Below are 14414 nucleotides of genomic sequence, written 5' to 3'. Positions count from 1 at the left end.
GTTGAGTCAGACTCAATGCCCGACCACTGCAGAAGATAGAGAGAAAATGAAAGATGTTCCCTATGCTTCAGCCATAGGCTCTATCATGTATGCGATGCTGTGTACCAGACCTGATGTGTGCCTTGCTATAAGTTTAGCAGGGAGGTACCAAAGTAATCCAGGAGTGGATCACTGGACAGCGGTCAAGAACATCCTGAAATACCTGAAAAGGACTAAGGATATGTTTCTCGTATATGGAGGTGACAAAGAGCTCATTGTAAACGGTTACGTTGATGCAAGCTTTGACACTGATCCGGACGATTCTAAATCGCAAACCGGATACGTGTTTACATTAAACGGTGGAGCTGTCAGTTGGTGCAGTTCTAAACAAAGTGTCGTGGCGGGATCTACATGTGAAGCGGAGTACATAGCTGCTTCGGAAGCAGCAAACGAAGGAGTCTGGATGAAGGAGTTCATATCCGATCTAGGTGTCATACCTAGTGCATCGGGTCCAATGAAAATCTTTTGTGACAATACTGGTGCAATTGCCTTGGCAAAGGAATCCAGATTTCACAAGAGAACCAAGCACATCAAGAGACGCTTCAATTCCATCCGGGATCTAGTCCAGGTGGGAGACATAGAGATTTGCAAGATACATACGGATCTGAATGTAGCAGACCCGTTGACTAAGCCTCTTCCACGAGCAAAACATGATCAGCACCAAAACTCCATGGGTGTTAGAATCATTACTGTGTAATCTAGATTATTGACTCTAGTGCAAGTGGGAGACTAAAGGAAATATGCCCTAGAGGCAATAATAAAGTTATTATTTATTTCCTTATATCATGATAAATGTTTATTATTCATGATAGAATTGTATTAACCGGAAACATAATACATGTGTGAATACATAGACAAACAGAGTGTCACTAGTATGCCTCTACTTGACTAGCTCGTTAATCAAAGATGGTTATGTTTCCTAACCATAGACAAAGAGTTGTTATTTGATTAACGGGATCACATCATTAGTTGAATGATCTGATTGACATGACTCATTCCATTAGCTTAGCACCCGATCGTTTAGTATGTTGCTATTGCTTTCTTCATGACTTATACATGTTCCTATGACTATGAGATTATGTAACTCCTGTGTGCCGGAGGAACACTTTGTGTGCTACCAAACGTCACAACGTAACTGGGTGATTATAAAGGTGCTCTACAGGTGTCTCCAAAAGTACATGTTGGGTTGACGTATTTCGAGATTAGGATTTGTCACTCCGACCGTCGGAGAGGTATCTCTGGGCCCTCTCGGTAATGCACATCACTTAAGCCTTGCAAGCATTGCAACTAATGAGTTAGTTGCGGGATGATGTATTACGGAACGAGTAAAGAGACTTGCCGGTAACGAGATTGAACTAGGTATTGGATACCGACGATCGAATCTCGGGCAAGTAACATACCGATGACAAAGGGAACAACGTATACTGTTATGCGGTCTGACCGATAAAGATCTTCGTAGAATATGTAGGAGCCAATATGGGCATCCAGGTCCCGCTATTGGTTATTGACCGGAGACGTGTCTCGGTCATGTCTACATTGTTCTCGAACCGTAGGGTCCGCACGCTTAACGTTACGATGACAGTTATTATGAGTTTATGCATTTTGATGTATCGAAGGTTGTTCGGAGTCCCGGATGTGATCACGGACATGACGAGGAGTCTCGAAATGGTCGAGACATAAAGATTGATATATTGGAAGCCTATATTTGGACATCGGAATTGTTCCGGGTGAAATCGGCATTTTATCGAAGTACCGGGAGGTTACCGGAACCCCCCTGGGGTTAAATGGGCCTACATGGGCCATAAGGGATAAGAGAGGGGCCGGCCAGGGCAGGCCGCGCGCCCCCTCCCCCCTAGTCCGAATAGGACAAGGAAGGGGGGGCGGCGCCCCCTTTCCTCTTCTCCCTTCCCCTTTCCTTCTCCAACAAGGCAAGAGAGGGGGGAGTCCTACTCCCGGTGGGAGTAGGACTCCTCCAGGCGCACCCCTTGGGGCCGTCCGCACCTTCCCCTCCCTCCTTTATATACGGGGGCAAGGGGGCACCCTAAGACACACAAGTTGATCTTCGTGATCGTTCCTTAGCCGTGTGCGGTGCCCCCCTCCACCATATTCCACCTCGGTCATATGATTGCAGTGCTTAGGCGAAGCCCTGCGCCGGTAGAACATCTTCATCGTCACCACGCCGTCGTGCTGACGGAACTCCTCCTCGAAGCTTTGCTGGATCGGAGCTCGGGGTGCGTCATCGAGCTGAACGTGTGCCAAGAACTCGGAGGTGCCGGAGTAACAGTGCTTGGATCGGTTGGATCGGGAAGACATACGACTACTTCCTCTACGCTGTGTCAACGCTTCCGCTTCGGTCTACGAGGGTACGTAGACAACACTCTCCCCTCTCGTTGCTATGCATCGCCATGATCTTGCGTGTGCGTAGGAAATTTTTTGAAATTACTACGAAACCCAACAGATACAACCCACCATGTACTCCTACATGGCCTCTCATCGCTACCTTTACCAAAACGTGTTCACACACTTAGCCTTTACCGGTAGGACATGTTCACCACTCCGATTCATTCCCAATGAATCAGACCTGACACAACTCTAAGCATAGCTGGCATAAAGAAAACAAGCATGGATGAGCAGGCGCATCAAGGCTCAAGCAACTCCTACTCATGCTAGTGGGTTTCAACTATTTACTGTGGCAATGACAGGTCATGCAGAGGAATGGGTTCAGCTACCGCAGCAGAAAGTAGCAGTTTGAATCGTTGTTGTCCTAATGCCGTAAAAGGAGCAGGAGCGAGAGAATGAGATTTATCGAGATGCTCAAGGGGGGGGGTTGCTTGCCTGATAGATCCACGAAGAAACACTGCTCCTCAGACAGGTACTCGAGACACCTTCCGAAGTAGAACCTATCGAGGAGGGACGGTGCTGGCAATCAATAAACAACCATATGCAACAATATGATGCATGAAGATGACATTTCAAATATGCTATGATTTGCCCTAATGCGTCTAGCATCAATTTGGTTGAAGTCCATATGAACCAAGGGTTCATATGCAAACCCCAAATTAAGTATATAACATGCCATTATTACGTTTTCACTTATACAGCAAGTATAAGTTGGTTTTTCATGCATGAAACTGGCATAAATGGATTCCTTGCATTTTTCTGATGATTTTTCATATATAATTTATTTCATTCTGAGCTACGGTTTAATTTCTATGAATTTTTGAAGTTTATATCATTTTTTGGAATTTCCTAATTTATTTTAAATCCAGAAAATAGCTTATTGCGTCAGCACTGCATCATGCTTACGTCAGCAAGTCAACAGCGCTGACTGGTCAAACCTGACGTGTGGGGTCCACACGTCAGTGTCATAGTTAGTTAATAGGGGGGTTATTTCTAATCTAATTTAGATTAGTGGCGCTGGGACCCACTGTTAGTGGCTCTAGGGGTAATTAGTGCCTAATTAGAGGCCACGTCAGCAGTCGCCGGAGTTCGGCCGGCGACAACCAAACCCGCGGCGGCGACTCGCCGGAATTTCGCTCCGAGCGGCGGCTGGACGCGCGGAGACCACCGGGGCGTAGCCCGTCGTCGTCCGCATCCAGCGGAGCATGTGGGATGAGCTGGGGAGGCCGGAGCTCGCCGGAGCGGAGCTCAGGGCGGCGGCCGGAGTTCGGCCTCGAGCGGGCGCAGTGCTGCGGTGCACGGGAGGGCAAGGGAGAAGGGGGAACCGATGCGAGGCTCACAGTGGACCGGAAGAGCAGCTCAGCGGGCTCGGGGACGCGCTGACGGCGGCGAGCGGCGACGGAGATCCACGGCGGCCGAGAGGTTGAAGACGACGGAATTGATGGCGAAGCAGAGCTCCTGGCGATGTGTGGCTCGACGATGAGGACGAAGGCGATGAGGCGAATCCCTGGGGCACGTCGGGGAGGCGAGAGGGAGGCGGTGGCTGCGGCTATGGCGAACGGCGGTGACGGTCTCCGTTCGGAAGCGAGCAGAGAAGGGGGGAGGGAATCCAGAGCGAGAGGGGAGAGACGCAGGGGTCGAAGGAGGTGCGTGGTGATGCGAGGGAAGGTCCAGGCGACGGGAGGACAGCCAGGCAGGGTGGAGGTGGCGCGCGGTGGCCGCGCGCGTGCGTCGTGCCCGGCTTCTCCTCTGCCTACTGGCAAGAGGTAGAAGACGGGGCTGCCCCTGGTGGGCTGGCCAGCTGGGCTGTAACAGTGCCAGGCCTCAGGTAAGCTTTTCTTTTTTTTGTTTTCTTTTCTATTTCTGACATTTGTTTTTGGTTTAAAATAAATACTAGCACAAAAATAAAAATGTTGAGATTCCTTGTGACCACTAGTTATAATATACCAGAGGCCCTCACCAAATTCCAACATTTTTGGAGCCTTTAAAATATTTATATTATTTTAAATAGCTCCAATTCAAATACATATGGGTTCATTCAAAAATCCGAAATGTGTAGCAAAAATGTGCACCACCTCTGGTTGTTGTTCCCAACATTATCCAAAGAGCATGAACATTTTTGAATAGCATTTTGGGTTCGTTGAAAATCCATTTTAAAGTTGAACCTATTGGAAAAACTTTGGTGCTAGGGTTTGCAACTTTCCCCATTTCAAATTCATTTGAAAATTAAACATGATGCACAAAGCAAGCCTAGGATCATACCAGAACTAGGGATGTGACAGTAATTGATGGCGCGGTTGGGTTACCCATGTCCGTATTGATGGGAATCCCGTAATAAGGGGACACGATCTCTGCTTCGACAAGACGTGCCAAGGAAACCGCCTCGCGAAACACGCTGAGGTTGGTTGTGAAAAATGATTCGAATGGTAACCTGGCTGTGGTGTGATGTCACACTGCGGAATGCGTCGGCAGATTAGATTTGTGAAAATATTATTCTCTCTATGGTTGTATGTGGAACTTGTTTTGTAGAGCCGGACACGATCCTCGTGTTCAAAATCTTCTATGAAGTATTCGGAGGAGGAACCCGCCTTGCAATGCCGAAGACAATCTGCGCGCCGGACTCATCGTCATTGAAGCCTGGTTCAGGGGCTACTGAGGGAGTCCTGGATTAGGGGGTATCCAGACAGCCGGATTATATCCTTTGGCCGGACTGTTGGACTATGAAGATACAAGATTGAAGACTTCGTCCCGTGTCCGGATGGGACTCTCCTTGGCGTGGAAGGCAAGCTTGGCAATACGGATATGTAGATCTCCTTCCTTGTAACCGACTCTGTGTAACCCTAGCCCCCTCCGGTGTCTATATAAACCGGAGGGTTTAGTCCGTAGGACCACCAACAACAATCATACCATAGGCTAGCTTCTAGGGTTTAGCCTCTCTGATCTCGTGGTAGATCGACTCTTGTAATACTCATATCATCAAGAACAATCAAGCAGGACGTAGGGTTTTACCTCCATCAAGAGGGCCCGAACCTGGGTAAACATCGTGTCCCCTGCCTCCTGTTACTATCCGCCTTAGACGCACAGTTCGGGACCCCCTACCCGAGATCCGCCGGTTTTGACACCGACACTCGGTGTTAGTCCTTTTCACTGGGCTTTGTATTTCACGTTGTAAACTACATATGAGCTGCAATATATATATATATGCCACTTTTGCGCTTTTTCTTGTTATTAATAAAGAAGAATAGGTTGATCTTAAAAGTGACCATGTGAACCTTAGGGTTATGGCATCAACGGCAAAGGCTGACCCGTCTGAGATGCGACCATCAAGGAAGAAGCTTGTTTAATTAGCACAACCAGAGATGGATGGATTTGTTGAGACATATGTTAAGTGTTCCGGTGGTATCCTTACCAGCCTAAGAGCATCTACAACCAGGCTAAGCAAACTCGTGCCCTCAAACACCCGCGGACGCGGGCGCGGACGCGTCCGCAGTCGTTTGAGGGTCCGGATTTGCCTAGCCCAGTTGTAGATGCTCTTAGGCTGGTAAGTAGGGCGCGTCTGCGGGCAATGTCTAGTTAGTCCTCATATTTGCTCATCTGTATCCGAATACCTCACACTATAGATCTTAAATCCATACGAAAACATGCAAATGATAAAATCCACATACTACGTAGATCAACTACCCTAATCCTAGTCGGAGATGTCTACTGTCTCCGTGCCCGGCTCCGGACATATGGGCAGCAACCGCAGCCCCAGCTCTTGCTGCTCCTTCGGCTCCTCCATGTTGGCTTTCGCATCCCTCTCCGCTTCAACCTCGTTGAAGAGCGCGTCGGTCTCCGCCCCTTCCTGCCGGATGAACCGCTGGTTGGCCTCCACACCTGCCTCATCCTGGATGGCCTGCTGCTCCGCCATCTCAGCCGCTTGGGCCATCGCGAACTTCGCCTCGGTGTCCTATATGTTGAAGCCCGGACCCGACACTAGCTTCTGCTCCGGCTGCTCCATCTCGTCCTCCGTTGGGCCCGCAACCTCCATCGGAATCGGCTGCTACTCGTCTCCTTCCTCCCCCTCCGCTTGCTACTGCTCCTCCTCCTACTTCGACTCCGGCGAGTTCGGAGGCAGCCCGACATCAATGCGGGCGGTGCGCCTCGCCCGGATCTCCTGCTCGATCTAGTACTGGTGCTCCGACATGAGCATAATGTATGTGGGTATCTTTTGCTGGACCATGGCGGAGCTGAAGAGCGTGGGAAGAGCGGGAGAGAGGAGGTGGATGGGCTCGGGCTGGCAGCGCGGAGAGGGAGGAGGTGGATGTGCTCGGGTTGGGGACGCCAACCGACTTAGATAGCTACATTTGGTCTCGGGCGGCAAGCCGGAGCGGCGTCACGCGTCGTTCACACGCCCACTAGAGGAGACGTCCGTCAGACCGCCGGGTTTCCGGGTGGTTCCGTGTGGGAACCCCTCGTCAGTCCGACGCGACAGACGCGCCCGTGCACACCTTGATATGAGGGGTGCTGGTTAGCCTGTGCGTTTGAGGCCCGTTTGAGGAGCCCGTCTGAGTTGAATTTTTGTGACCGCTCTGCGACCGGACCGTTCGCCTGCGCGTTTGAGGCGGTTTGGGGTGTCCGACTCTGCGACCAAACCGTTCACCCTAGCGTTTGAGGCGGTATGTTGGCATCCGACTGTGGATGCTATAATAATAGTACAATTTTTAAAGTAAATCCAGACATAACTCTTCAGAAAGGCTTTGATACATCTTGATGTTAAAAAATGGGAACATGATAAGCAAGATTGATACGGGAGAGGCCAATGAGACTGGTAAAAATCATCGATCATAGCACGGTCCATTTAACATTTTCGGAAGACCAAAATGCCTGTACTGAGAAAGAAAAAACACCGAAATGCATCGACGCCTCGTACAGAGTCTACCGCTCACGAGGCACACGGATCGCGATCCGCGTGACGCTTGCAAACTCGAATCCCCACCCTCCATCTGCATTCGATCCAACGGCGCCCGTGCCATCCTCCGTTCCCCCGCCCGGCCGAAATCATCGCGCGCAGAGCACCAAACCCGTCGTCAATCCTATTTAAATCCCGCCATTCTCCAGGAATCCACCACCGCGAAAAATCTCAATCTCAGTCTCCATCTCCATCTCCAAACCGCAGCAGCAGCCCATCCCTCGCCGCCGCCCGCCTCCCGCAGCTCCGATGGCCCGCACCAAGCAGACTGCCCGCAAGTCCACCGGCGGCAAGGCGCCCAGGAAGCAGCTCGCCACCAAGGCGGCGCGCAAGTCGGCGCCGGCCACCGGCGGCGTCAAGAAGCCCCACCGCTTCCGCCCGGGAACCGTCGCGCTCCGTGAGATCCGCAAGTACCAGAAGAGCACGGAGCTGCTCATCCGCAAGCTCCCCTTCCAGCGCCTCGTCCGGGAGATCGCCCAGGACTTCAAGACCGACCTCCGCTTCCAGTCCTCCGCCGTCTCCGCGCTCCAGGAGGCCGCCGAGGCGTACCTGGTCGGGCTGTTCGAGGACACCAACCTGTGCGCCATCCACGCCAAGCGCGTCACCATCATGCCCAAGGACATCCAGCTCGCCCGCCGCATCCGCGGGGAGCGCGCCTAGGCTCTGTATCCGCCCTGTGTCAGCTGCCCTTGAATCCCGCTAGATGTTTATGACTCTGTAGTTGTCTGCTCCTCCTTATGTTTCCCTCCTTGTATTTCTAATGGATGCCATCAAATGTTCAAATCTCTGGTTTGATAAATGGGATCACGCATATTTTCTGATAAATCTCTGGTCTGTTCTACATTTTTTTTACCGCTGGATCTGTTGTGCGTGATTGTCTGATTTGTGGGTTCACCGTAAGTAAGAATTCCATTTGTGCATCTGCAGCAAGACTCTGATGTGAAGCGAAGTTGCAGATCTGATGTTCTCTTTTGAGCAACTAGTAATTCTTGCTGCTCAAAAGAGCAGATCTGCTAAATTCTGCAGATTGGTAACTGTTTTCCCACACGGTGCTATCAGATCCATGTCTTTCCATGCGTTATTTCAAGATATTTATCAAAACCAGTGGTGGTGGTCGGTTCAAGGTTCAGAGTTGCGCAAGTCACCGAGACTCATGGTTGCAGAAATTCTGTTGCCCGCATACAGATCTTGGCGAAAGCGTGCATGTATTTTTCTTGACACAACACAGCATTCAGTTCTGATTGCATAAACCAGGAGCTGAGGATCATAACAGCTCTTACTCAAACTTTCTTGTTCGATGCTTTCATCTTTTGGAAATTACCACTGCAATTTTGCCTATAGATTCTCAGCGATGCGGCCAGCTCTTGATCTTGGCAGCTGCTGCAGAACCTCGCGCTTCGCGGGCGGTTCCCCGCAGACTGTATATGGTAGCCCCAGTTTGTCCACTGTGACTGAAACTGCCGCTAAATTCAGAAGAAAGGGACTGCCCCATTTGATTACTGTAACCTGGGAGCACGTCGGCGTGATGCAAATGTTCATCTTCTCTTTTAGCGAATACACGTTTTTCTTGGGAATTTCGGTGTTGGACTCTGGTAGGCTGGTTGGAACAGTTGTGCTGGTAGAAGTCCTTAGAAATGTGCTAGTGCTAGTGCTTGCTGCTTAGCACATTCCAAATTCTTGTTCTTTATTTCCAAATTGTGGAGCTTTCGGCCCTGATTTTCATTTCCAAAAATTCGACTAGACAACGTCGTTCAGGATTACAAACCACTCCATTAGGGGAATACCCAATCATCAGGTTCTTAAACAGTAAACAACATCTACCGTATTACTACAAGTTTCTCCATGAGCTGTTTTGTATTTTAGAGGAGAGCTCCTAGTTGGGCGCTTGTGTGCGTTAACTAGTGGTGCCTTTGCTGAAGGCAAGCCAAAATGGCCTGGCCTACTTTCCCCATGTGCTGTTTTGTATTTTATTTTCTTCTTCGGTTTTTAGTCGGTTTTTCACCAAAAAAACCCAGCTATAGTTATTTACGTGCTGTATATTTTAAAAATATTTAAAAAATAGAAAATATATTTCATAAATTTGTTCAATATTTATTATAAAAGTTCACCATATATAAATTTTTTATTGTATAATTTAAAAAGTTCATCGTATATTATTGTTTTTTTATAAAAAATGTTCAGTGTGTATACGAAAAATGTTCATTGTATACTTAAAAAGTTCAGAGTGTATTTGAAAAAGTGCACCGTATATTGAAGAAAAAATCACAGTATACTGCAAAACCAATGTAAAAAATAAAATTGCAAAATAAAACAAATAAAATAGAAGAAAACCAAAGATATGAAATATACTAAAAACAAAAAACTACACACAGAAAAAGAAAAAGGGAAGGGAACCATCTGAAGAAACAGCTAAAAAGGCCGGTTCGTCTAGAAGCGCGCTGCGGCGAAGCATCAACTATATGCTGCCCATGGGCGGCACATACGAGTGGCCCCTTAGGGCGCATTGATTCTCTCTGAACTTTATTGTTTATTAAGAGCAACTAACCAGCGGCGCCCTCCGCAACGACAGCTATTGCTTTTCTTTGTTTTTATTTTATTTTATTTGTTTCTGATTTCTCTGCTTTTTCATGAAAAAAGTTTGTCAAAATTTATTAACGCAAGATCTAGTTCCGTAGATCTAGACGCCAGAAATCCAACGGTGAAAAAGGTTCGGTGTATGGATGCACGGTTGTAAAACAGTTTTCTTTGATCTGTTTTCACTTTTCTTTCAACACATATCTACCTTTTTCACACACACTGGATATTTTTTGTATACATAAAAAATATTGTTACACACGTTTAACAATTTTCATATAAATGATTAACATTTTTGGAGAAACATGTTTTTTTTTCAAATATGCGTTGCTCATTTTAAAAATACAAGTTGGAACATTTTTCAAGTGTCAAAAACATTTTTTTAACTATGCAAACTTTTCTACATTGTACAAACATTTTTTTTAAATGTCCCGAACAACATTTTTGAAACCTGTGACCATTTTTAAAATGTAACATACATTTTTGTTAATGTACGAATCACTATCGCCGGGCTCGTCGAAAATACTACCCTCGCCACCGTTGCAGGTGTGCTGCAACAGTAGGTGGCCCGCGGCGACACCATGGTGGTGGAGGCGTCCGATGAGCGAGGAGAGAGAGGATGAGAGGGGACGGGTGGTGCGATGAGAGGGAGAGGCACGGCGCCGCCTGCTAGTTGGGTGGTGCACGTGTCTCATTCGCTGCCAGGGATCTAGATGTGTCCGCGCCACCTTCGTCGGTGTGCAACGGACCGGTTGTTGTGGTGTAAAAAATTGCAAAAAAATTCCAGTTGCAAACCTAGTGGTGGTGTGCCCACCGGGCACATTGGGTCGTTGTGCATGGAGGGTGGCGGACGCTGGGCTGTCTGATCCTTCGGGTGATTTGAAGCGTTCTTGATTAGTCTAATCATTCATGAGATTCACTCAAGTTTCAGTTTTTTTGCGAGGAATCAGAGAGCTTTATTTAAATGTCAAGAGATGAACAAGTAACCATACATTCCGCGTAAATTCATCCGCGTGACAGTATGAGAGATGTACATATGCCGGGTTAAAACGATTAGTCCAAACCAAGATTAATTAGGGGCTAATCATTTTCATCTTATTTAACTGGGCTCTAATAGCTTTTCCAACGAAGATGTATCTTTTAATCTCAACCCTCAATTTGCATCAGAAGTTGTAAACTTTTAAAAAAAGTAGTAAAACGGAAGTGAAAAATAAGAGTTGCGCCTCAAATCCTCCTCGAACGTTCGGGCGGACAGTCCAGTCACCGCCCCGACAGGAGAAAGAAGGAAAAATGCGACCCAACCGAACCCCTCCTTATATGTCCGGACAATCCGCAAACCCTCGTACTCAGACCATATATGGAAAGAATTCGAGGGCTCGTGGGCACCCGGTCAGCCCGCCGCATAGGACGCGGTCCACCCCATACCATCTCTTCTCTTTTCATGCGACTAAACAATATAAGAACAAACTAGAAAATATGACTTTATTCATGCACAAAAAAGGACTTAAAACAAGGGAAATGATTGGGATCATCCGACACCCCCCTTAAAACAAACATGCGCGGGCACTGACCATGCGCGTCGAGCCATATTTGAGATGGCCGGCTGCAGATGACCTGTTGGGGCATACAGAATAGGTACACGATACTGCCGGGCACCGTCCTGGTCCCGGTCCACGGCACGCCCACATGCCACCTTTGGACATACGAGGTTCGTTTTTCGTGGCTAAAGCCTTGGCTCAAAGAAGAGGATCTGGTCCGTTGGAATCGTGCATGCTCCAGAGAAAAAGGGTTACGGATGGTTCTTGTTCTATATATTCCTTTTCTAGTCTTTCTCTTTTGTTGTCGCAAAGTTGAAACCAAGAAATATCTGTTACGTTCATGATGTTTCGGAACACTTTCAATAATAAAACCCTCTCATAGAAGTATTTTAACTATGTTTTCGGTAATATTTGTAGATACTACTCGAACTCATGTACCAACATAATCCCCGTGAAACGGTTCCATCGACATCACGCCATTTATTTCACCAGCCAGACGCTCCGATCCAACAGCGAAGATCCACTCTAGGGGCCTCTTTGATTCACAGGATTTTGGAAATGTAGGAATAGGAAAAGTATAGGATTGCAGTGGCATGTCAACTTGAATCCTATAGGATTATCAAAGAGTGTTTGATGCCACATGAAAAACAAAGGAATTGTAAAAAGAGGTTGGAATGGATGTTAGATTTCCTATGAAATATAGTGCAAAAAATTCCATAGGATAAATTCCTATGGGATCTAATCCTATGAATCAAAGGGCCGACATAGGAAAAATTCATAAGGATTTCAATCCTTCAAAAATCCTAAAGAATTCCTTTGAATCAAAGGAGCCCTGGACCTTTCTCAACAACTATTTTGTATTTTGTGACAGATACAGAAGGGCTTAATGTGGAAAAGGACGAGATCTTGGTGGTCCGTATTATACTACATTTGCAGCGGTCGTTGATCCTGATTAATTGTACTGTATTTAATTTTTGGGTAGGTACTGGGGAGCAGGAGTAACCAATGAGATGTCATCGTCTGATGCCTGCCCGGTACGGTTTGCTGAGCAGACAGGATTTTTGCCCTATAGGGCAACTTCGCTAAAAGGAACCTCTGCAGTTACCATTTTTCCAAACGTGAAAAGGACGAACAAGCTGATATCAACGATATTCTTTTGAAACTTCGTAATTTAACTTGTTTTGACTCTATATAAAATCATGAATCCAATTTACGGTTCATCTCCATGATTGGCTTTTGTCTCGGTCGAAACTCTCACACGGATCTCATACGCATATGGTTTGAACAAAAATACCTTAAATGTTGCACCATCTGGGGCCGGCGCTACTAATAAGGCGCTACAGCTAACGTATAGCAGCAGCACGGGTGCCATCCGCGCTACTACTACGAGCGTGGGTAAAAACCCGCGCTACTACTAACCCGCGGAATTTTTTTTCGATCTTTTTCCGTGAATTTTCAAATTTCTGAATTATTTTAACCTCTAATCTCTAATCACCCTCATCGCTGCTCAATTTAATCTCTAATCACCCCTCATCATTCCAAATCATCTAACTTCCCGGACGGTCACCCATCCTCTCACTACTCCAGCCTGAGCACGCTTAACTTTCGGGTTCTATTCTTCCTCGATTCCAAGTCTACACTTGTTGTTTTCCTGACAATAATAAGATGTCAATCCTATTAACTCTCGGGAGTTTAGCTTGAGCATGAAGTCACACATTTCGCTGTTTGAGTTTAAAACTATTGTTCTAAAAAACAATAATTATTTAGTAACACTAATATTTCTTGAATAAGGAGTTTGACCACATTTTGACCAAAGTTTGACCAGATTTGACCAAAATTCCAAAAAAATGAAATAATTATTTAGTAACACTAATATCCTTGAATAATTATTTAGTAACACTAATACTTCTTAAATAAGTAGTTTGACCATAGTTTGACCAGATTTGACCAAAATAAAAAAACTGAAATTTGAGCCTAACTTTTTTTCCTTTTAGAATTTGAGGATTCTAAAAATTTGCAAACAGGCCGTAGGCGTCTCCATCGTATGCGGATTTTCATGCTGAACATTTTGATATATTATACGTTTTTTTCTGACATCATATGCAAAAGTTATAGCCGTTTTACATTTTCCCTACACTTTTTGCAAAACATGTCCAAATTTAAGTTTTTAAATTTTCCTAACTAGTAGATGTAGTAACATAACTACATCTCGAAGGATTTTAATTTTTGAAGTTTTTATCATTTTCTTTTGCTTTTTACAAAACCGAAAAGGCGATTCAGGGGGGGTAGAGTTTCAAAATGGGACCTTTAGCAGCGAGGGATTATACCCCTCGCTACTACTATGGCATGTCCCGGAGGGGCACGGTTGAGACCTCTTAGTAGTAGCGAGGGGTAAAAACTTAGTAGTAGCACGGGTTTATAACCCTCGCTACTACTATGGCATGGCCCAGGGGCACGGTAGAAACTGCTTAGTAGTAGCGAGGGGTAAAACCAGCGCTGCTACTATCAACTTAGTAGTAGCGAGGGTTAAAAACCCGCGCTACTACTATGGCATGTCCCGGGGGGCATGGTAGAGACCGCTTAGTAGTAGCGAGGGTAAAAAACCAGCGCTACCGCTATCAACTTAGTAGTAGCGAGGGTTAAAAACCCGCGCTACTGCTACTTAGTAGCAGCGCCTGATTTTAAAGCGCGCTGCTGGTAAGATTTTGTGTATAGGCTTTTCCCTAGTAGTATGTCACTAATCATGGGTGACAATTTAACAAGTGATACTTTTTTTAATTGAAACATGCATGCTCTAGTATTAAAATCCTCGTCAACACGAAGGTAACGTATTATCACGTACCATTGCGTATTTCCGTCGAACTCGATCAATCAACCTCACGTCACTACTCCTAGCAAGACATTTCCAAGTG

At 46.5% G+C, this 14414-nt stretch overlaps 1 protein-coding gene across 1 annotated transcript; it reads left to right on the top strand.

The window, feature by feature from the left end:
• Positions 1 to 7528: 7528 nt before the first annotated feature.
• Positions 7529 to 8215, top strand: LOC125531013 (histone H3.2). The gene has a single exon (XM_087533592.1). The coding sequence runs from the start codon at positions 7640 to 7642 to the stop codon at positions 8048 to 8050; it is 411 nt and encodes a 136-aa protein (XP_087389718.1). The 5' UTR covers positions 7529 to 7639; the 3' UTR covers positions 8051 to 8215.
• Positions 8216 to 14414: the final 6199 nt, after the last annotated feature.

The sequence above is a fragment of the Triticum urartu genome, chromosome 7A (genome assembly GCF_056163025.1).
Source record: "Triticum urartu cultivar PI428250 chromosome 7A, HENAU_Tu73, whole genome shotgun sequence".
In the NCBI taxonomy this organism is placed as follows: Eukaryota; Viridiplantae; Streptophyta; class Magnoliopsida; order Poales; family Poaceae; genus Triticum; species Triticum urartu.
This window is presented reverse-complemented; position numbering and strand designations above follow the sequence as displayed.

Excerpts from the sequence above, each read along its gene's own strand:
- LOC125531013 (XM_087533592.1), top strand. The coding sequence starts at position 7,640 with ATGGCCCGCACCAAGCAGACTGCCCGCAAGTCCACCGGCGGCAAGGCG.